This window comes from Phoca vitulina, unplaced genomic scaffold (genome assembly GCF_004348235.1).
Source record: "Phoca vitulina isolate PV1807 unplaced genomic scaffold, GSC_HSeal_1.0 scaffold43, whole genome shotgun sequence".
Classification (NCBI taxonomy): Eukaryota; Metazoa; Chordata; class Mammalia; order Carnivora; family Phocidae; genus Phoca; species Phoca vitulina.
The window spans coordinates 2,698,487-2,723,171 of NW_022589746.1; the positions used below are offsets into that span (position 1 = coordinate 2,698,487).

General features: G+C 44.6%; 1 protein-coding gene across 1 annotated transcript in view; it reads left to right on the top strand.

Annotated features, from left to right (window-relative positions):
* Window positions 1-24,685, top strand: part of DISC1 (DISC1 scaffold protein) — a 351,558-nt gene that overhangs the window by 108,435 nt on the left and 218,438 nt on the right. Inside the window, exons 5-6 of the mRNA XM_032430420.1 lie at window positions 11,801-11,930; window positions 15,729-15,970. Of these exons, the coding sequence (XP_032286311.1) occupies window positions 11,801-11,930; window positions 15,729-15,970 (372 nt within the window). The remainder of the gene's footprint in view (window positions 1-11,800; window positions 11,931-15,728; window positions 15,971-24,685) is intronic.

The window sequence follows — 24,685 nt, forward strand, 5'->3', positions numbered from 1 at the left end:
TGTTGAATAACAGTGGTGATAGTGGACATCCCTGCCGCGTTCCTGACCTTAGGGGGAAAGCTCTCAGTTTTTCCCCATTGAGAATGATATTCGCTGTAGGTTTTTCATAGATGGCTTTTATGATATTGAGGTATGTACCCTCTATCCCTATACTCTGAAGAGTTTTGATCAAGAAAGGATGCTGTACTTTGTCAAATGCTTTTTCTGCATCTATTGAGAGGATCATGTGATTCTTGTTTTTTCTTTTGTTAATGTATTGTATCACGTTGATTGATTTGCGGATGTTGAACCAACCTTGCAGCCCAGGGATAAATCCCACTTGGTCGTGGTGAATAATCCTTTTAATGTACTGTTGGATCCTATTGGCTAGTATTTTGGTGAGAATTTTTGCATCCATGTTCATCAGGGATATTGGTCTGTAATTCTCCTTTTTGATGGGGTCTTTGTCTGGTTTTGGGATCAAGGTAATGCTGGCCTCATAAAATGAGTTTGGAAGTTTTCCTTCCATTTCTATTTTTTGGAACAGTTTCAGAAGGATAGGTATTAATTCTTCTTGAAATGTTTGGTAGAATTCCCCTGGGAAGCCATCTGGCCCTGGGCTTTTGTGTTTTGGGAGATTTTTGATGACTGCTTCTATTTCCTTAGTGGTTATAGGTCTGTTCATGTTTTCTATTTCTTCCTGGTTCAGTTTTGGTAGTTGATACATCTCTAGGAATGCATCCATTTCTTCCAGGTTATCTAATTTGCTGGCATAGAGTTGCTCATAATATGTTTTTATAATTGTTTGTATTTCTTTGGTGTTGGTTGTGATTTCTCCTCTTTCATTCATGATTTTGTTGATTTGGGTCATTTCTCTTTTCTTTTTGATAAGTCTGGCCAGGGGCTTATCAATCTTGTTAATTCTTTCAAAGAACCAGCTCCTAGTTTCGTTGATCTGTTCTACTGTTCTTTTGGTTTCTATTTCATTGATTTCTGCTCTGATCTTTATTATTTCTCTTCTCCTGCTGGGTTTAGGCTTTATTTGCTGTTCTTTCTCCAGCTCCTTTAGGTGTAGGGTTAGGTTGTGTACTTGAGACCTTTCTTGTTTCTTGAGAAAGGCTTGTATTGCTATATACTTTCCTCTTAGGACTGCCTTTGCTGTATCCCAAAGATTTTGAAAAGTTGTGTTTTCATTTTCATTGGTTTCCATGAATTTTTTTAATTCTTCTTTAATTTCCTGGTTGACCCATTCATTCTTCAGTAGGATGCTCTTTAGCCTCCACGTATTTGAGTTCTTTCCGACTTTCCTCTTGTGATTGAGTTCTAGTTTCAAAGCATTGTGGTCTGAAAATATGCAGGGGATGATCCCAATCTTTTGGTGGTACTTCATTTTTAATTTTTACTGTCACTTTGTTCTTAATAATCGGTGCCATTCAACTTTTTAAAAACCACTGTGTAATTCTCTGAGTCTCATCGCTTCTCGGCCTTTTGGCTAAGATCGAGCGTAGTTCTCAGAGTCTTGTGTAGACTACCACCCTGAATCACACTGAGTTTGTTCAGGTCCTTCCTGCAGCCCAGAGAGTTTCAGCTGCTTCCTTCATGAACTAACCAGGCTTTTCTAATGGCAGGCACCAGCCCTCATGTGGTGTGACACCCTCTCCTGGTTGTGGGTCCCCAGGGGCCGCTCAGGGTAGATAAGATACTGGTTCAGGATCAGTAAGATAACTGGCTCATGGGGTGTTTCTCCATCAGTGGAGGTACAAACACACCATGGTGTTTGTCCAGTCTCTGTTGCGCTCTGTTGAGTACATCTTCCCAATTTTTTTTTATGATATCCTGGGCAGGTAAGACAAATGTCTGAGCCATTTTCAGTTATTGATGGTCATCCAGCCCGGTCCAGTTTGAAACTTCAATTATATATCAGTTTCCAATCTCTCCCTGTCCAGTGTCTGTAACGTTCTTCTTGTTGGTCATCACTGCCTCCCTGGCTAATAGGCTGGGATGGTCTGTGCATATGGGCGTTGGCATGCTCATTGTCTATGGCACTCACGTGTGGGTTCTCCAGATGACACTGCAGGCCCTCCCCACTGCCCAGATCCTGATGAGGCGTGCAACCACCCCTTTTCAGATCTTACTCAGCCTCTTTCTGTAGGCCCCTTGCACCATGGGCACAATTTTTGGGAAGATAACTTTTGCGATGTCTACTTGATTTATGGGAAGTTCACATATCTTTGCCACACTGAATGGTGGGTGCTCAGGCTGCCCCATTACAGACCCTCCCTGCCTTGCCATGGCTCTCCAGTTTCTTCATCCCTGCTGAGGGGCTAGTGATCCATCAGAAAGTCTGTTGTGTAAGCATATGTTGCAACAGACACTTGATGCCCCGTGTCCCAATCCCTTGGCCTCCCTCCGATTTCCACGCCAGTTGTGGACAGTTCTGTCCGCCTCAGGCACCCAACAGGTGTATATGCCATGGGGCTTTCTCCGAAGCTTGTGAGAACAGGAAGTGGGTAACGCACCTGAAGGCAACCGTCAAGCACTGGGCGGGAGTTGTTGGATAAATGTGCCAGCCTACGCAGCATCTAGGGGGTACTTTCCACATGTTTTTTCCAGATAGTTCCTGGTAGGATTAAGCCCCAGTTGCCCCTGTGGTGATCAGCTCAATAATGTGCCCTTTATTGACTTTTCCTGCTTCTCACTCCCTCACTCAGAAAATAGCCCAAACTCAGATCCTTGTTTCAGACTTTGTAGTAAGAGGACCCAAATTTAGAAAGATGCCCATGTTGGAGAATCAGATGTCAGTCTTCCTGCTTGTAAGGCGCTCCCAATCTTTATGAGTGGGTCTACTGGATTTTCTTGTTTTTGTTTGGTTTGAGTGGGAGTGTTTACTTCCTCTTTGCCCCCATGTGGGGCTGGCGGAAGGGGAAGGAGAAGCATCTCTCATGAAAACTCCATGTCCTACATGGCCAATGGGTGTGTGTGTTGAGTGGTGGTTGACTGGTAGCATTGCTCATGCAGCCCCCAGGGTAGGGCACCCGACCCCACTGTTAGAGTTTAGAATGGAGAGCTTTAGCTTTAGCTTCTTATTCCGGAGCAATTGGAAAACTACACTTCAATATCCTGCTACAGCAATGATCAGAAGGGAGCAGAGGGGCATCTATTCCTGCTGTATCTTTCCTTCAGTCGAAAGAGTTATTTTTTTCTTTCTCCTAAGAGAGAGGTTTGGCCGACTATCACACATATGACTGATAATTTTCTCATTAGTATCTTGCATTTCTCTGACTGTATATCCCATGTATTTTCCCACTGGACCTTCACCAATATGTACTTTAAAATTGGTCATACTTACAACTTAAATTGTGTGTGTGTGTGGGAGGCCATGTGCAAAATGTCCTTTATCAAAGACTCTTGCCCAACGGATAACTGAAAACACAAGTAGACAAAATACAACAATGTTTAAAAACAAAGATAGACAATGGTTTTCCAGTGGGGCTTATCAAGGCAGAGCTCTGGTTGGCCTGTCCAAATATTTCCTGCTCACTTACTGCCTTTCAGGTGGGAACAGAGGAGATCAATGTTTGTAGTTGGTGCTGCTTCTGGACCGAGTCATTTTTCCTCTGACCAGCCCTTCCTCTGTTCCCTTTGAACCATGTCATCCTTTATTGTCATTTAATTGTCATGTCGGGACCTTCCCACTATGGAATTCAGGGACAACCAGCTCTAAGTTCACAGCCTGGAATGGAGATGCACTGCATAAGATGAGAAAGTAACTGTTACAGACACATTTTACCAGAGGTAGAACACAAGATGCCTACGTTATGGTAGGGTGTAACAATGGTCATTATTACCAAAACACAGCAGGGTATGTTTCTGAACGTGAATCCGGGCTCAAGGTCAGGAGCCAGATGTTACTAGCATGGCACGTGCCACACTCCCAGGAGACCCACTGCTGACCCCTTGTCATCACCTCAAGATGGGAACAGAGGAGAGAAGTAGGTGGGGTGAGCCCCAGTGGACTCCTCAGAAGTTGTTTTAGAGCTAGTGGATTATAAGTGACATCTTCCAAATAAAGGTCTCCCATGCCATCCTCTTTGCTCAAATTCAACTGAAGTCTGTCCTGAAGCTGGATGTGTCGGGCATCGCTATTTATAACGGACATTATAACCCAAGTAAATATATACATGTGTGTATATATACATACATATATACATATACATATATATATATAAATATATATAAATGTTTATGGGGTGCCTGGGTGGCTCAGTCGGTTAAGCATCTGCCTTCGGCTCAGGTCATGATCCCAGGTCCTGGGATCGAGCCCCACATCGGGCTCAGCAGGAAGCCTGCTTCTCCCTCTCCCAGTCCCCCTGCTTGTGCTCCCCCTCTCGCTGTGTCTCTCTGTCAAATAAATAAATAAAATCTTTCAAAAATATATATAAATGTTTATAACTGACATCAAAACTCAAGGAAATATTCTCATGCCTCTCTAGCGGGGCAGTCATTTCTCTGAGTGGGATAAGACTGTATGAAACCATGCTGCTTAGTTTCCTAGGGAACATGACCTCTAGTCCAATCTCCTTACTCTTCAGACCCAAATCAGAGATACAGACAAAGGCAGAACTGTAAAGTTATCTGAATTATGCCCGGCATTTTTACAGTATTTGTACTATCACAGTGGCCTTGATCATTTATGACACTTTCTTGGATGAGGGAGCTATTTCTAGACTTAAACCACACTTCAGTGATTCTGTGACGGGCCCAAACCACTTCTTTCTCACCATCTTCCCAAAGGGAGGGGGGAGGGAGACACTTGAGTCCTAGGACATAAACTGGTTAGAATGGTCGTCCATGGGGAGCAGCAACGAGCAAAGGTTTTCAGAAGGGGCTGTCCTTGGCTCTTGTTGCCAGAGATAGTCACTGGAACTGAAGTTTTCCCAACTGTAATAATGAGCGAGCGCATTGGCCTTGATAAATGCTGTTTTTTTTTTCCTTGACTAAAATTCTTTGCTTCCAGAAGGGGCACAAGATGGCACTTTTTCTGGCACCATGAAGACTGGCATTCCTGTCCGGGAAAGGGAGCTTCTGTGTTGTACACACGACTGTAGGAAACACAAAAGCACAAGTTTTTTGCTGTGAGCCGTTCTGGCCCGGGAGGGCCCGGCAGCTGCATTGTCTGGCCTCCCCTCTGCCCTGTTGCATTCGCACTCCACGTGCTTCTGAAGGCCACCCTCAGAGCAGAAGGAGGAGGCCCTGGGGACCTGGGTGCCACTAGGGAGGAGGTTCATCTCAGGCACACACTCATTAGCCACCTGCCTCTGGAAACGGTGATTCCCAGACGGCGTTTCATTCTTTTCTCAGTATTACTGAACTACGTGCTCACAGAAGTCACATGTGGGGTCACTGGGATGAGAAGTGTTCTCGCTGCTTTGAGCATAGGATCTTATTTTACCAACGGGGTTTTCCCCTCTTTCCATGGTTGGGGGGGAAAGACCAATGTAGAAAGGCCAGGATATTTCCAGCACTGGGCAGCCCCAGATGGGGGCCTGCATGAAACCGGGAGGCGGAGGGCAGGGTGTTCGAGACCCCAAGTCCCTGTTGGCACCCAGGGCTGTTCTAACATTCCAACCCTCGTGTTTTTAATTCTGGCCCCTGAGGGATTTGCTCGTTTTACATACTGATTAGTTTATTGCAGCAATGCTAATTTGTACTGACATTAGGGATTACACACTGAGAATTATTAAATATAAAGGGAACAACATGTCAGAAGGAAGAGGGAGCATGACTCAGAGGACTGAACATCTGAACGACGGAAACCTGTCCCCTGCTTCATTACTGAGCCGCAGTGTGTCCTGGGGCCGCCACTCAGCCATTTATGGACGGCTTCCTACACCCGGAGTCAAAGTGTGCGAGACGGAGAGAGGAGTTTTGGTTAACCACAGGGGCTTTTCTTATGGCTTAAGTAATGAATGTGATTAACAATAATATGGAGAATTCCCAGTCCCCACCTGTGGCTCCTCTGTGGCTAATTTTCAATTCTATGTTGATTTCCTTCAGTAACTCCCCACCCGACCCAGATGGTATCTATTTAGGAAATTCAGGAAACTCTTAATATTTGCATAAGCAGAGCAAATTGGGAAATAAATTAGTGCAAAGAAATGATCCAGTGCAACAGAAAGCTGAATGCAAACGACTTCTGGATTTTCTAGGCCACGGACTCATTAAATCACTCAACAAATATTTGCTAAGCCCCTACTCAGTGCGGAGCTCAGTCTCTCCTTTAGAGGGAGTGGTTGTGTGACAAGCCGAGACTACGGAGCCCAGAGTGGGAAGCACGTCCCATCCCCACGGACGGCAATAGCTGATGATGGTTTTGTTCCAGAGACTTACCTTCTGATACGTGTGAAGATCCTCAGAGACATTTCCTCTTTAATCTTTAATAGGACAGTGTGTCCGCTGGACATGCCCACGGAGCTCATGTTCCCGATGCAAACACGGAGGCACGAGGGACGGCAAATAGCGAGCCCCCTGAGGTCAGAGGGGCTCTGCCTCCTCCCTCATACTTAGTGCGAGGGTGGGGCCTGCACACAGTAGGTGCGCAGTGCTCATTTGTCGGAAAAGCTGATGATGACCCCCATAATCAGCCATACAGGGAAGGCATCAGCATCCTCATCACCATCCTCATTTTAAAAACGAGGAAGGTTAGGTTCAGAGAGCTTTGATAAACCCAAGGACACGTGGCTAGAAAAAGGCAGGACTCAGGCTCAAACCATGGTCACCTCCCTCCCCGAGCTGAGCCCTCTCTGTCATTCTCCGCCTGCCCTGCTCAATCGCAAGCAAGGGGCCTTAATCCGTGGCTGTGGGTGGCACGGGACTAGAAGCCAGGAGGAAACAGACGTTTATAATCTGGCCAAGAGCCCGAATGGCAGAGGGTGTCCAGGAAAGGGCGGGGAAGTGGGGATCAGCAGGATGCATCCCTGACCCCTCAACTCTGCTGCTGGTTCTCTTGGTGACCGGGAGCAAGTCACTGAATCTCCCCACCACTGCTTCCTCAGTGACAAAACTCATAATAATACGTTCCTCTTAGGTTTGCAATGAGAAGTGAGTGTGCTAAAAATGATTGTGTCTGGTGTACAGAAAATTCTCCATTCATACTAGTTTATTATCATCAGCTTAAGCATTTTTATTACAACTACTACTGGGATTTGCCTTTACGCACCTGAATCAGAGAGTAACAGGTCTTAAATTTCTAAATTGCATGGTCTGTTACAATTTAGAAATTTAAGACCTGTTAAGTGTAAGTAAGTGGTTTTCGAGATTATTCAGAGAATTTGAATCTGTGTCAGACCCAGGAATACGAGCAAGCTTCCCTTTTCTGTAGCGGCTGTTTTCCAACTTAGAAGAGCTGAGGTGACATATTTTCTACCATTGTTTCTAAAAATAGTAGGGCTGCTTCGTTGCCGTGCTTGGTTGGCTCGCTCATTTGTAAATGCCATGTTAAGATTTAGGAAGTGGGAGACTCACTTCCACTTTGGAACTCCTATAATAATTGGTTTGAGCCTTGGGTTGAGTGTTTGTCCATTGCCTTGTATTATCCTTGTGTTGTGCTCGTCTCCCCTGCTTTGTGCAGGAACCAAATCTTGTATACTGCTGGGTCCCTAGCACCAGGCAGGATGCATGGCGCATAGTGGTTAGGCTTAATAGTGTTTTCTTTTTCTAAATGAATCAATGAAATGGGGTCAGAGTGAAAGGAGATGAAGAGAGCACAAACACATGTTAGGATCAGTTACTCATTTTCTTTCTTTCTTCCTTGCCTTGCCTTGCCTTGCCTTTCTGAATGTAGCTGACACACAATGTTACGTTAGTTTCAGGTGTATAGCTTAGTGATTTGGCAAGTTTATACATTATGCTCTGTTCACCACAGTGTAGCTCCCATCTGTCCTGTTACATGGTTATCATTGACTATGTTCTTTATGCTGTGCCTTTTATTCCATGACTTACTTATTCCATAACTGGAGGCCTGTTCCTCCCTCTCTCCTTCACCCATTTTGCCCAACACCCCATCCCTTCCCCTCTGGCAACCATCAGTTCATTCTCTGTATTTATAGGTCTGATTCTGTTTTTTGTTTATTTATTCATTGGGTATTTACCCAGAGAAAACGAGAACACTAACTCGAAAAGATATATGCACCCCTATGTTTATTGTGGCATTATTTATAATAGCAAGCAACCTAAGTGTCCATACATAGACAAATGGATAAGAAAAATGTGGCACGCACGTGCACACACACACACTCACACACACATGCTGGAATATTAGGCAGCCATGAAAAAAAATGACATTGTGCTATTTGGGACAGTAGATGGACATGGAGGGTATTATGCTAAGTGAGATAAGTTAGACTGAGAAAGACAGATACCATATAATTCCACTCATACATGGAATCTAAAAAAAATGAGTTGCCCATTTTCTTTTCTGAGAAACGTGGAGGTAGTGAGACCCTATGTGAATGTATGAATAAGAACATGCAACTTCATGCTCCTGCCTGATGAGCCCTGAAGTCCATACACGTGGCAGCCCAGTTCCAGTTGTCTGCAAGGAGATTCTGTGAGGGGGGGAGGGGACAGGTCAGAAGCTATAGACACCTGCTTTGCCCTTGATCATTAATGTGGGAAATGTGACTTGTTTCAAACACAGACATGTCTGTTTTGTCCAAGGGCTACAACAGTTTGGCCATGTGAAACTATTTAAGTCAATAGTATAGCTACTTAATGTATGTGGTAAAAGCATTTCCATTATAGTATTAGAAATAACATATGCTCGCTATAGAAAACTTAGAAAATCAAAGATTGGCCAAAAGAAGTAATAATAATAATAATAATAATAATAATAATAAAGAAGTAATTCTACCACCCAGAGGTAAGAGCTGATAACATTTTGATATTTTCCTATTTTTTTATATACCTTTTTTTTACAATGGTTGTTTCATATTATACCTATTACCATAATAGCTGGTTGAGAAAACGGCAATAGAGATCATTTTCCAGTGGTTACATCTTTGGAGACGTGGTTTTAGTGTCTCCATAGCCTTCCTCTGTGTGGCTGTGCCATGGTTTACTGCTCTGGTCCTCATTTCGGGCCACAGTTCTATGTTTTCAGTTTGGGGCTACTAAGAGAAATGTGGTATTTTTGTAGCTAACCTTTGTGCAGATCTGTGATTATTGATACATGATGAATTCTTAGAAGTGGGAATATAGGATCCAACATTGTATTATATTTTATGCTGCATTCTTATTCCCTTCTCTTACCAAGCAGTGATGGTTCCTGAAAACCTTTGCCAGTTAGGTGAAAAATGCTATTTTGTGTTTGAATTTGCATTGAAAAGTATTTTTGAAAACCTCAATGAGATACCACCTCACACAAGTCAGAATGGCTAAAATTAACAAGTCAGGAAACGACAGATGTTGGCGGGGATGCGGAGAAAGGGGAACCCTCCTACACTGTTGGTGGGAATGCAAGCTGGTGCAACCACTCTGGAAAACAGTATGGAGGTTCCTCAAAAAGTTGAAAATAGAGCTACCCTACGATCCAGCAATTGCACTACTGGGTATTTACCCCAAAGATACAAATGTAGGGATCCGAAGGGGTATGTGCACCCTGATGTTTATAGCAGCAATGTCCACAATAGCCAAACTGTGGAAAGAGCCAAGATGTCCACGGACAGATGAATGGATAAAGAAGAGTGGTGTATATATACAATGGAATATTATGCAGCCATCAAAAGGAATGAGATCTTGCCATTTGCAACGACGTGGATGGAACTGGAGGGTGTTATGCTGAGCGAAATAAGTCAATCAGAGAAAGACATGTATCATATGACCTCACTGATATGAGGAATTCTTAATCTCAGGAAACAAACTGAGGGTTGCTGGAGTGGTAGGGGGTGGGAGGGATGGGGTGGCTGGGTGATAGACATTGGGGAGGGTATGTGCTTTGGTGAGTGCTGTGAATTGTGCAAGACTGTTGAATCACAGATCTGTACCTCTGAAACAAATAATGCAATATATGTTAAGAAAAAAAAAAAAAGAAGAAGAAGATAACAGGAGGGGAAGAATGAAGGAGGGGAAATCGGAGGGGGAGATGAACCATGAGAGACGATGGACTCTGAAAAACAAACTGAGGGTTCTAGAGGGGAGGGGGGTGGGAGGATGGGTTAGCCTGGTGATGGATATTAAAGAGGGCACGTTCTGCATGGAGCACTGGGTGTTATGCACAAACAATGAATCATGGAACACTACATCAAAAACTAATGATGTAATGTATGGTGATTAACATAACAATAAAAAAAGAAAAAAAAAAGTATTTTTGATGGGAAACATTTTCCTTAACTCTTTGTAAGTCCTTTGGTTGAATTTCTTTTTTTAAAAAAGATTTATTTATTTATTTGAGAGAGAGAAATAGTGCAAGCAGGGGGAGGGAGAAGCAGACTCCCCGCCAAGCAGGGAGCCTGATGCGGGGCTTGATCTCTGGACCCTGGGATCGTGACCTGAGCCGAAACCAAGAGTTGGCCTCCGGCCGCTTAACCGACTGAGCCACCCAGGCACCCTTGTTTGAATTTCTGATAGATGTTTTCATCGGTATCTTCTTGGTTTGATAGAACTCTTGAAATTAGCAATATATTTCCTTTTTATGACACATGGGTGGCAATATTTTCCCTAACTTGTTGTTTGCCTTTTAATTTCAATTGGTGTTTTCCTAGACATAGCTCCCTTAAATGGTTGACATGGGTTTTTGCTTAGGGTATATATATTTTTTCTGTCCAACTGCATTGAGTTAGAAATGGAATACTTTAAGGACGAATTTGTCATTCTTTAAGGGTAAATGTCTGCAAGACCCCTGCAAAGCCTCAAGCCTCTGCTGCATTTCCCCAGCATTGCTTTGACCAAATGTGCCATCTCCTGCAAGAATAAGACAGAGCCAGATTTTAAGTGGTTTTTGACAGTCTTTTAGCAAACGTTTTCTCAGAAGCTCTGACCCAAGCTTCTGTGAATCAGTCATACCTCTTTTTAATACCTCTTTTTAATCTCCACAGCCAAGATCAGCCCCTGGCTTTTGGTTCTGTCTGGATGATCAAGGCAGTGCTGTCCAATAAAATACAATGCAAACCACAGACACGATTTCCAGTAGCCACACTAAATAGAAGGAAGAAGAAACAGGTGAAATTAATTTTACAAATATAGTTAATGCAACCCAATACATCGAAAATATTATCATTCCAACACGTAATGAACATAAAAAATATTGAGATATTTTGCACTCTTTATTTTCTTACGAAGTCTTTAAAATCTGGTGTGTATTTTACACTTCCAGCGCATGTATAGCACATGTGGCTGGGGGCCATGGGACTGGACCATGCAGGCCTAAAAATAGCATTCTGGCTCTGGGTAAAAGCAAAAGCCTCAACAGATCATAATTAAAACAGAAACTTACATTAGGGACCTCATCCCTACGACCCGCCTAAGGATGAGAACGGCTGGTGGCCACTTTGTGAAATTTCTTTCTTTTAACATTTTTTAAAAAAGATTTTAAAAATTTATTTGTGTGTGTGTGAGAGAGAGAGAGAGAGAGAGAGGGAGAGAGCGAGCAGGAGCGGGGGGAGGGGTAGAGGGAGAAGCAGACTCCCCGCTGAGCAGGGAGCCCCATGTGGGGCTCGATCCTGGGACTCCAAAGGCCACCCCGGCGCCCCTCTCTTAACATTTTTGTAGCTCTGAGGATTTCACTCTCTCCACATCTGTACCCGTATGGGTGTTTTACTTTAAGGGCCTGCGGTGATGACCCCCACGCCCCACCCAGAATGGAGCCGAAGCTGATGGAACCCACTGCTCAGGACACCCTGCATGTGTCCATCACCAGACGAGACTGGCTTCTTCAAGAGAAGCAACAGTTGCAGGTAAGCAGGTGAAGAATCTTCAGGAACCTAGGCCAGCATTTTTCTTACCCATGGAAGCCGAATGCGGCAGGGCGGGCCTTTGCTCGGTTTGAGTGTAGCAATTAGAGCTTTGGCCATCCACCCGTGAAGTACAAAAGGGGGAGATGGGTGGAGTGGGCCGGAGGGCTTGTAGGAATCTCATTACACGCAGGGGTTGAAAGCTCCGCGGTGTTTGTGCCTGTTTTCGATATTCCTCATTACCTTTTGAATATGCTTTCCTTGTCTGCCAGGCCAATTTGTCACCTCTTATCATTTTGACCTTTACGAGGTTCTTTTGAAAGGCAGGAAGTAATCTGTGCTGCGAAAATCCTTTATGGAAAATTGCATCGAGTTGAAGTGTAAGGAGCAGTTGTTAGGGTTAGGGTTAGGGAAAAACTGGTAGACATCGCACAAAGGGAGCTCCAGGTTGGGCCAGAGCAGTATGTGAAAGTTGACCGGGAACCATCTAGAGGCTAGAAGTCCAGGTGCAGCACCGAGTTAAAGGCAGGAGGCCATCATCAGGTGCTCTGGAAGTTGAGGGCCCCCCATCCCCCCTTAGAGGCAGCGAACCTTGAAGCTGGGTCCACACTGGCTGGAGCCTGGAGGCCTTGAGGCAGGAATGGGGAGCAGCAAGGAAGCATCGATTGAAGGCAACGTGATTTCCGGAAAGAGCATAGGTCTTTAACACCCGAGTGCAAATCTTGGTTTAGGTTCTAAACAATGGAATGCATTTAGACTGGTTTATGGGGCTTGGACGAGTTACTGGACTGCCCTCCCATCCCAACTCCCCCCTGTGCAGAGTATTCTTATTATCTGAGTTTGCTCACCCAAGTCCCCACAGTAGCAAGGTGGCAAAGGGAGGCAAAAATCATCACAATTTGAAAATATTCTCCAGTAAACTGAACACTTATATATTCAGTGAGTATCATCATAAAAGTTTGTCATGTGACATACGGGGTTCGGGAGTGAACGGTCAAGAAAGAATTCTTGAGATGTCTTCGGGGCAAAATGGTGGTTTTAATAAGCCTGGGGACAGAACCTGTCGTCAGAAAGAACTGCACTGGGTTTGAGGAATGACTGATTATATACTCTTAAGTTGGGAGGGGGTTAGGGGTTGTGTAAGTCTCTAAGATGAATTTGGAAGCAAGGTTTCCAAGACCTTGAGGGGTTATTTACTACTGTCTAGTAAACTCTTAGTCATGAGACCCTTCAGATGTATATCAGTGGGCCATATGTTTGGAAGATGATTGCTAACATATATCTTGGGTAGAGAGATAAAGGAAGTTTCCAAAGGGATTTTTATATGTTAAAGACTTGCAGGATCCTGGAAGTCAGGCTAATGTCAAGCTAGGGTTGCCTTTTGCCTCTAGCAAAGTATTCACATTGAGGCAGTTGAGTTCCTGGAGGAAGGTCACCCTGCCTTTCTCAAGTACTTGTCAGTGGGTTGCAAAGGAAATTTGATTATTTTTTCTACATTTCTTTTGCTTTTGTTCTCCACATCAGTTTGGGTAGTTAAAAATGGGCAATGTGGTTTTTGGTTTTGAACAGTATTTACCAGTTAAAGGTCTGCATAATTCCTTATGTTGTCAGAGTGTACAGAAAACAATTTGAGCCTGGGATACTCAGTGTGTGAGGGAATGTTCTTGGCAGAGCTCTGGGGGAAGGGGGATATCTGTACATGCAGCAGGTATTTGAGGGCCCCCTATGTGCCAGATACTGTTTGAAGTGCTTAGGATTTCTGTGAAGTTGATGTTCTAGTAGGGGTGGGCATGGGGAGCTAGATAAGAAATATCAAACATAATTAATACCTAAATTATCTCCTTACTATGTTGTAGGGTGCTAGGAGCTATACGGCATAGGCTAAGATCAACTCATTGTGCAGTGACATTGAAGCAGAGGTAACAGCCACGTGAAGGCCCGAAGTGGGGATGTGCCTCACGTATTCAAAGGGCATCCAGCAGGCCAGGGTAGGGGAGAAGGTCAGGGAGAAAAGGGGTCTTGGAAGGCCTTGCATACCTTAGTGGACACTTGGGCTTGTCTCTGACTGGGAGTGTGGAGCCATTGGAAGGTTTTAAGCAGTGAAGTGACATAATCTGACCACATTTTGAAGAATCACTTTGACTTCTGTGTTAAGAATAGCGTGTAGGGCCATTGTGGAAAAGCATGGTGGGTCTTCACAACATTAAAAATAGAATTACCATGCAATCAAGCAATTCCACTTCTGGGTATATGCCCAAAGGAATTGAAATCAGGGCCTCAGAGAGATGTTACAAGCAGTATTATTCACAATAGCCAAAAGGTGGACATGACCCAAGTGTCCACCTCTAGATGAATGGATAAACCAAATGTGGCCCATCCACACAATGGAGTATTATACAAACTTAAGAAGGAAGAAATTCTGACACATGGTACAACTTGGATGAACCTCGAGGACATCATGCTGAGTGAAATAAGCCAGTCACAGAGGGGTAAATACGATGATTCCATTTACATGAAGTTCCTAGACATTCCTAGAGACCAAAAGTGGAATGGCAGTTGCCAGGGGTTGGGGGAAGGAGGGGTAATGAGGAGCTGGAGTTTAATGGGGACAGAGTTTTGGTTTATAAGATGAAGAGGTCTTGGACGGATGGTGGTGATGGTTGCACAGCAGTGTGGATGTGCTCAGTGCCATGGAACTGGCATTAAAAATGGTTACGATGGTGACTTTTATGTTACATGTATTTACCACAGTTAAAAAGAAAGAAAGAAAAGAAGAGCGTATGGGCAGAGGTGGAGGTGGGAAGTTCGTTGAGAAACAGTGCCAATGATATTGTAATGTTGGACCAATGGGAGACATTATCTTCTTGGAGTGTCTCAGGGGTGGATCTTCAGCACCTCCTCAGTCTCTACCCCCCACCCCCCTACTGGAAGTGGGGTGAGGAGATAGAAGTTGTAGGTGATCTGTACCTTGGGTTTGAGAGACCACAGATAAGAGATGGGGAGACACCCAGGATTAGAGCTCTGCTCTTATCAGCCAGAAACCAGTGCCCAGGATGCGGGAGTGTGGCTGGTGATGGGAAGAGTCTCATTTGAAATTCAGAATGCTACAGGCACTGAGATGAGTATCTGTTCCAACACCATTCACACAATGGGTGTTCAATAACCTGCTGCTTGGTTTATTCTCTGACCTCAAGATTGGATGATACTCTATAGATTCTTTGGATTTTGGTTTGCTGTATTAGTGGAAATGGAATTTATTTAATATTTTTATGAACTTTAGACTGCATGGCCACTATCTGCAGCATCCCATTGCTCTTTCAATCTTGTAGACTTAGGAAACTGTGATTTTTCATCTTCCTCTACACACTACATTTTCACGTTTGGGGACAGACCAACCGAGGACTGTTCGCTTTTCTCTTCCGGCCTGTGACCTGTGTTACCTGCTTAGCTCATACCTCAAGCACGTGATGTTTGCTGCTCTATATTCTAGCTCTTCCGCTTGAAATGAAGTAAGTCATTCGTATATTTGCTTGGCCCTTCCAAGTCAAATTCCTGGCTCATCCCCCCATAGTTATTTAATACTTGGGAGGGAATGTTTTTCCTTATGCCAACTAATCAGAAGTGTAAAGCTGGCATGGTTTTTCCACTTCAGCAAACCTCCAAAAATCTGCCTGCCTCAGAAGGGAACTTCACGGCGTTCATGCACATGGCTGACTCCCATTTAAAGGGCTCATTATCAGCCGAGCAGTTTGCTATGAGTAGGGTTAATTTAAAAAAACCTGGTTTCTCCATTCTCTACAGAAAGAAATCGAAGCTCTCCAAGCAAGAATGTCTGTGCTGGAAGCAAAAGATCAGCAGCTGAGAAGGGAAATAGAAGAGCAAGAGCAACTCCTCCCATGGCAGGGCTGCGACCTGACCGCCCTGGTGGGCGGGCTGTCCCTGGGCGAACTGGAGCTGCAGGAAGTCAGCAAGGCCTTGCGTGACACGCTGGCCTTAGCCAACCAGATTCCACTCTGTGCAGAACCACCTGAAACCATAAGGAGGTATTGATTTCCTAACTGATTTGGGATTGCTCACCTCTTTGACTGGTTTATGGGACTGATGTTACCTGCTGTCCACAAATATTTTCCAAGCAGGGCTCTAGTTTTTCAATGGAAGCACTATCGTTATTTTGAGCGGGAAAATTCTTCCTTGTGTGGGGCAGTCCTGCGTATTGGGAGATATTTTACATCCCACCAGCCTACCCAATGCCAGGATTCCTCTCCATTCTACTATGAACCTCCCCACCCCCATTTCCAGATACTCCCAGGGGTACCTTCTTTTTTTAATTTTTTTTAATTTTTTATTGTTACGTTAATCACTATACATTACATCATTAGTTTTTGATGTAGTGTTCCATGATTCATTGTTTGTGCATAACACCCAGTGCTCCATGCAGAACGTGCCCTCTTTAATACCCATCACCAGGCTAACCCATCCTCCCACTCCCCTCCCCCCTAGAACCCTCAGTTTGTTTCTGAGTCCATAGTCTCTCATGGTTAGTCTCCCCCTCCGATTTCCCCCTCTTCATTCTTCTCCTGCTATCTTCTTCTTCTTCTTTTTTTTTTCTTAACATATATTGCATTATTTGTTTCAGAGGTACAGATCTGTGATTCAACAGTCTTGCACAATTCACAGCGCTCACCATAGCACATACCCTCCCAGTGTCTATCACCCAGCCACCCCATCCCTCCCACCCCACCCCCCACTCTAGCAACCCTCAGTTTGTTTCCTGAGATTAAGAATTCCTCATATCAGTGAGGTCATATGATACATGTCTTTCTCTGATTGACTTATTTCGCTCAGCATAACACCCTCCAGTTCCATCCACATCATTGCAAATGGCAAGATCTCATTCCTTTTGATGGCTGCATAATATTCCATTGTATATATACACCACTCTTCTTTATCCATTCATCTGTCGATGGACATCTTGGCTCTTTCCACAGTTTGGCTATTGTGGACGTTGCTGTTATAAACATCGGGGTGCACGTACCCCAGGGGCACCTTCTATCCCTCTACAATCTGTTGCAGCTCCATTGGTTAGCGATTCTGATGCCAACCCTTGCTGAGGACGATCATCTGGAGAGAGGTGAACTATAACTCTCGCTGGTGGAGGGGGTGAGCCATTAAGTGGGGGGTACTCAGTCAGTGACACTGTTTCCATCAGGAAGAAAGAATGATTATTAATAATAGCTAGCATTTATTGAGTGCTTACTCTTTGCCAGGCACTGCACTAAGCTTTATGAGTTGCTTCTCTTATTATATTTGTTTTATAGATGAGGAAAAGAAAGTTCGTAATTTGCCCAGAGTCCCAATAAGAGGCAAAATTGATACTTAAACGCCTGTTTGTTACTTCTCAGCCTAGTTGCTTATCTACTTACTATGCAGTGAGAATCTTCCCTGTGCTCTGTATTATGGAATATCCACAAGGTGCTCTTCTGTGTCTTACTCTCCAGGAGATCATGGTCTTACTTTGGTGAAAGACAGAAGTCACACGTACGCATGTTAGCTAACAAACTGAGTAGTGCCCGGATGAACACACAGATGGGTAGTAAGGACTATGGTTAGAACTGCGGGAGGGATTCCTGTTCTGCTCAGTTAGTTATTATGCTGAAGACAATAATCCATAAAATTTACGACCTGTAGTGGTTGCAAATGTGGGCTCTGCCATCCAATTTTCTGGGGGTGAAGCCTCACTCAACCACGTAACAGCTGGGAACCACTTATTATTTGGGGGAGGGGATGTGATAATGGGGCCGTTATGTGGATCAATGGTTAATACATATAAAGCTCTCATAACCGTGCGTGGATGGTAGTAAGCACTTCATTCTGCTTACTGCTTGTCATTTTTATCATGGGATTCCAGTCTCCTGAAGGCCTTCAAATTGCCTGTGCTGATGTGTCTTAGACTATTTAGTGAATAATGTCCTCTCTTAGCCACAGAGCACACCCTATCCAACCAAGGGAAGCAAGCCACGGGTGCTGTGCTAGGGAGGTGCTTAGGACTTCCTCCTATCCCCCTCCAGCCCTAATATTTCCCTTCAGAAATCTAACCCCATGGCTCATGCCCATGGGAGAAGGACAAGAGATTTGGACTGTTGCCAAATCTCAGCCAGAGGAAACTGCCCGTTGAATATGACTTGTGCTCTCCTGCGGCCCCTTATTCCTTGTCTCTCTCCCACTCCTGCTTCCTGTGTTCTTCTGTGGAAGTAGTTCTAGAGCTGAGTGTGTACACACGCGCACACACATATACACATATGGACGTAGAGGTGCATCCGAAATGTATCGTATACTTTGTCATATGTCATTATACATGTGCACATATAACATGCATTGTCTTTTTCTGTATGCATTTTGTGTAATATATAAGATGAAACATACATGTGAATTTATTACAAATACATATATTTACATCTGAGGCTTAAAATGATCCCTTTTTCGTCCTACCATCCAGATGTGTCCTACTTATTTTTCCTTCTGCTTTTCACCACACAGAGGTTTGTTATATGCCTCTCATCTCTCACACAAGGTGATGGCTCTTTGCGGGGAAAAAGCTAGGGCATGCTTAACTTAGAATCCACTGCAGTGTTTAACAAAGCCTCTGGGTTTTGAGTTGAATTCCTGGGCAGTATCCCTGCAGGTGTGCTCTGTATTCTATAGAGATGCCAGGTTGTGGAGTGAGCACTTCCTCACACACCAGCTCGGGGCAGCAGGTGGGCTGGTCTCCTTGTTCGCATTTTACAGATGAGGAAACAAAAACTCAGGAGGTTTTCCTGGTGAAGCAGCTACTAAGAGGCCTTCTCATATATATCCATAGCTGCCTTTGGGTCTGAACTAATAAAAGGTCGTTTCTTTCCAGAGATCCCAGGAAGTTGTTTCTCTTAGTCTAAAACAAGGATCTCCACGGTGTGGTAGGCCGATAGAGCAGGGCCCGTGAACTTGGATCCTATCATTTCCAGTCTGTTATTCTGCCCAAATTCTCAGCCTGGGATGTTTATCATGAGCAGAGCACTGCCAGCACTGAGGGGAATTTTGTGTTGCTGGGAGAGTGACCACCCTGGGACATCTCCTAATCTGGGTGACCCCGCAACAGGTGACCCTTGGCATCTGATTTATTTACTTAGTGAGGCAGGCGGGCACCTCCCTGCCTTAGGGCAGTTTGGGGCATGTAGGTGCAGGTTTCGACAGATCAGCTTCCTTTCGTCCACACTAGGGAGGTGAGGCTTCATGCTGTTCCTGACCATAAATATTAACTGGAAAAATCATTGTTATTATGTGGGCTTTCCATTTAAGAAGGAAGACACACCTTTTCCAAGCTGACGGGCTGCAGCATGGACTCCCAGAAATAGAGTGCTTGAAAGGAGTCAAATGTGGAGTCCTATGGCTCGATAGATCAGAGATTGCTTGGGCTAGTGTTTTTAACTAACTGTACACGATCTTGTTAACTTAGTTGTTTCCTATGGGATACTGGTTTTCTTTTAGAAGGTGTTGACTTGGGGGCGTATCTTGCAGGTGCCCCAGCCAGAAGACTGGATCTTATAGGCACTCAGTAGCTTTGTTGACAAACGTCTTTGTTGTTTACGAGAATAGTTTCCTTAGGCTGGATAGAGAGATCCTGACAAACTGTGAAACAGGCAAATCTTGAAGTCTTTTGAAGAGAGGTTGTAGAGACTGGTATTGTTACAAATATGTGGAGAAACAGACCACTCAACATCACAGTTATTATTATCATCACCCATAAAGATTCTTCATAGAGGCCAGCTATAAACTCAGGGTGTTGTCTGGGAGAAGCTGTTTCTGATTTACCCAACTTGGTAATGTTCAAGTTCAAAGGGAAGGATATGCCTCTTTCCCTGGATAAACTATACAGCTTAAAAAGGAATTCCTAATAGCACTTGGCATTTCTGAGCAGAACACTGGTGGAGACTGTCTGTGCTTACACGGTGCTGTCATTTCTGACCATAGCTCATTGGGAATCTATCTGGTAGGTGTTAGAGAGGGGCTGGAGGTGGAAGGTTGTACGCTGGGGATGAGAGAGCCAATGGCTTTCTATTTGGACATTATAATAGAAACCAAAGCAGCAGTTTGAATTTTCTGATGTCTGTGTTTTGGATCAATTATCTTAGCAGGATGGAATGAAGAGCTGCCTGCTCAGAGATCTCATAGCTGCCTCTTGATAGAGCCAACAGAAATGGTTGTTTTCCAATGACCAAGGGACCATTTTTAAGCCCCTGGGGAATCAGGAACTCCACAGTGTGGAAGCTGACAGATCAGGGATGTAGAAAGGACAGGGGCCACTGGAAAGATATGTTCATTTGAATTTCCTTTATCTCTGGGATTCCAACCCTTCAGCCTTATAGCAAACCCCTTGTTTCCTCTTGCAAATTTTCCTTTAATGGGAGAGGTCTGGATGGATGGTTTTTTTCCAGTGAGCTTGATTCTCCCTCCACATTAACCCATCCTTCTCATTCCATCCCATACTGACTCCACTCTGATAATCAGTAATGGGATTGGGTGTAGGGGTGGGGAGAAGGATGGGACACAGAGAGGAAGGATGTGACAGGTTCCGGGGTTTTCCTTGGGCCACATCCCTGCATGTGGGGTGTGAGTTTCCATCTACTTACTTGGCATAAATTGAGGAGGGTGGTGACTTGCAGCTCATCTCTGTCCGGTGCCGTTAGCTCAGCTCCCCCGGCCTCTGTTGGTATGTGTGTGTGCCTTGCACACCAGGGAAGAGCCAGGCTGTGACCCCGTCCAGCAGCATGTGGCCAGCTGTGAAGTGAGATAGGAATAATCCCAGTCCTAACAACAGAGCTGAGGGCTGTGGACAGGTACTTCCTAACACTCTTTAGATGCCTGTGACTGGCTCGTATTAGCCTGTGGTTGGGCTCTTCATTCCTTAGCTCCTGGAATCTTTCATGCTTAATGTGAAATGTGCTCTGGCAGCTCGCGGATGAATTGTTTCTTGTTGTGCATTTGGAAGAAACGTGTCACATCGCTTTACAAACCATCGGCGCAAACCGTGAAGCCGACTCAAGCCCTGCTTACAGGGAGGCTGGCTGGACCGTGGTGGGTGCGTGCGGGACCTCGGTCAGTGTGACTGAGCAGCATGGGGCAGCAGGTGGCCCCCCTGCCAGGGCTGCTCCCTCCTCCCTGCTCGTACCGCTCGGGGCTCCCCAGTGAGGGCGATGGACTGTTTGGGAGCCCCGGCATGCCCGTCACAGGTGTCTTCAGTCCACAGGGAGCAGCCCAGGCCGATATCAGGGCTCCTTTCAAGATGGAGTTGAAATAATGAAATTCAGCAGTTCACAATTGACTGGAGCAAAATCAAGATCCATATCTTATGAGAGTGAGGAGGCACAGTGAACACAGCAGGGCCCGGATCGGGAAACAGGCCTCCATGTCCGGGAGGAGCATGCGGGATCCTCAGCGTGTGTGTGGAGAGGCAGTTGTATGTTCCTGTGTGTGGGCTGATTGCACGAGGTGGCCCAAAGTGGGGTGACGCAGACACTTTAGGACACCCCTCCGGTCTCCCAGCCTTTCTCCATTTGTGTGATTGTGTTCTTTCATCTTTCCTTCTAGTCTTTGTTTTTCTTCCTTCTCTGCCTTTGTCTTTGACCTGGTAGGTCTGTCAGGAGCAGTGGCTTTATGGGACTAATCTAGCAGAAATCACCTGGCGGAGCGGCTCTGTGCTTGCTGGAACCACTGTTCAGGAGATTCTGACTTTTCTGCATACGCCTTGCCTTTCCCAGGAATCGCAGAGGCAGACAGTATTTGCCCAGAAAGTCAATGTGTTGAGATGGTGGCATGTGAGCAAAGCAAGACTGATGTGTCCTCGCCTAACCTCGTGTTAGGCAGTGCTCTTTGTTAGGCATGTCCTTGGTGTTTGGGACCGCTCTGCAGGTGCACCTCCCAAATCTCACATTTATCATGGCTTGCTTTCTTACTGAGATTTGTATTCATAACCACATATTAATTTTAACATTGCCATTATTTACCAAATGCTAATTTTTGATCACCATAACCCTATAAGGTATCCTGGACAGTATATTGGTTTTATGTCCATTTTGCAGATGAGGCTGCTGAGGGCCCCAAGTCACACAGCAGCAGTGTTCTGACATCTTCGGCTGATCTTTGACATGGGGGTCGGGGGGAGAGATATGGTTAATGCTGACAGCCCAGGAGAGACCAGGGCTTCGAACCCAGTGCCCAGGCAGGCAATGGAAAGAAGTCCAGCTAGTCAGGGCATGGGTCTGTGGGTCCAAGCAAAAGGGAATGGGTGTCATTCCAGGCCAGCAACGGTTGTCTCAGTGCCCCACAGATCACCTGGGGTCACCTGAGAGGGATCAGAGCAAATAGGTCTCTACACACAGGCAGCCAGGTGCTTCGGGTCGGAGAGGTCTGCTGGCAGTTCTGAAGAAAGGATGTAGGAGGAAGGGGAGATGGCAAGGAAGCCAGGCCTTGTGCTATGGGAACTGGAAGTCTGGTTTATAAAATGAAGGTTTGAACCAGATGATGTTGAAGGTTCCTTCTGGATCTAGAACACTTCGCACTTTCAGATTTTGTGAAATCAGTTTTAAAAGACAGTGCTTGAAAACATGGTCATTCTGTTCCTGATAGCCCTCAGGTGAGTTCCCCGGCCAAGTTCCCTGGGCAGACCGTGACCAGCCTCGGGGCATGGTGCTCAAGTTCTGTCTTTTCTCAGCAAGACAATGCTAATGACTCGCGTGTCACTAGACGCCGGCCAGAACTGAAGCCCACAAGGTAGCTACTGTTCAGAGTTTGGAATGCAGCTCACTGCTGTATCCTCCTGTTTCCTTTGGAAGATCATCATTATAGGCAACGATAAAAGTATCCCAACCACAGCTTGGAGGAGAAGGAAGGGATTTGAAACCACCACCCCTCTGGGTGGGTACAGTTGCCACTCACCTCAAGAAGACAGGCTTCTGTGTTGAGTGTATTTGAGAAGATCAGGGGAGGAATCTCCTCTTCCTTCCAGATTAAAAAAAAAAAATGTCATTTTGTACTACATTGAATTTACTATGATTTTCTACAAGTTCTCTGTGCTTTGTTTCCTTCAAGGAGTTTCCAACCTGGGTCTGTGATTATTTAGGTAGGTTCTTCTTGGGAGGCTTGTAATTTGTAGACTGATCCATTCCTTTTTTATAATTTAGGGATCAGATGAACTGTTTTCAACTAGAGCCCCAGGGATTCTTCAAGATGGGAGATAATCATCTTAAACTGATTGCAGCCAGTTCTCCTAATATTGCGATTGCAAGTGATCTCTCAGCATATGTGGATGCATGTGGCCTATTTTCAAAGTTCTTCCTCTGGTCAATTTCAATTTTTTATTTTCCATAATTATCACCTTGAGAACTGTTCTGGACCTAACTTCTTCATCATTTGGGTGTCTTCTACAATCTTCTATTCCTTTTCACCAAATTCTCTTGTTCCTGACGGATCCCAAGAATGTCTCCCTGTTTGTAGGTTATATGTTACTGTTACCTGCTCTAACTCTTTGATGTTAATTTAACGCCACTAGACTGTTCTTCAGACCTTGAGCCAGAGGTTGAAAGCTCTTCCAGTGAAAGGCAATTCAGTTCCGCTCAGACATAACCTTTTCAAGTGACTGCAAGGAATATCCCCAGGTTGGAATTGCAAGCTCACTGCTTGGTGGGAATTTAGTTAGTTAAGAGCACTTCTGTCCCAAGCTGGTAAAAGGTGATTATTAATCCATCCTGTGCTGATTCCTAGGCTGCTGGGATGACCTGGACCAGAACCTTTAGGTTTCTACATAGATGCTTGCAGGGGCGGCCCTGTGCCCTATACATTGGGGACATTTTTCTTAAGATGTTCATCTTGGCTGCCATATCATTACTACTTTGTGCATCCTTTTGGGCAAATTTCTTCAGCTTCCTCTTTGAGTTGTATTGATGTTAGTGTTTGATTTTTTATTCAGTTACTTGTGTAGGCAACTAGATTTTTTCCTGCTGTTCATTCATTTTGTTCAGCTTTGGTCTATTTTTGCAGTCTTTATCCAGTAAAATGTGTAAATCTTCAGTTTACTCACTGAAACATTTTAGGAAATGAAATATATAATATTTTCCAGTTTCAGGAATCCAACTGAACTGTTGCTTTGTCAGCAGGTTTTGAAAGAGCCTGAGAGAAATGTAAGGTTTAAACTGTTTGTGCAGACTTTTGCTGTGCATATGCTTATTCTTAGCCAGACAGTAAATAATTAAAGATGACTCAGAAAACATCATAAACCCAAAGCAGCAAGTATAACCTTTTAGGCGAACTTCATAGGTATAGAAAGCATACATGTTTATAAATTTAGGAAACCACATACATTTAAAAATATTAGTATTAAGAGGAAATACAAGCAGTTCAGGGTAGTTCTTTAAAAAATTCTGGGGCAATGGGACATGACTTATTATTAAATAGTCAGAATTAAGGGACGGTGATTGACATGGAAATCTGAAGTTGCCTTTGGATCACTTACCCGAGTAAACCCAGAGGCAGCCTCATTTTCCCCTTGGATCAAATTGTAGTGTTTTAAGGATTAGACTCACAGGAGTTTGGTGGAGAAAAGCTCTATAGCCCAGAATTGAAATCTTTTTGAATGTTTAAATACATTTGGGTTATGATAATATTGAAAATGTGGAGCCCACTTGGTTACCAGTCTTCAAAAAAAAAGAGGCCAGGAATTTATTTTC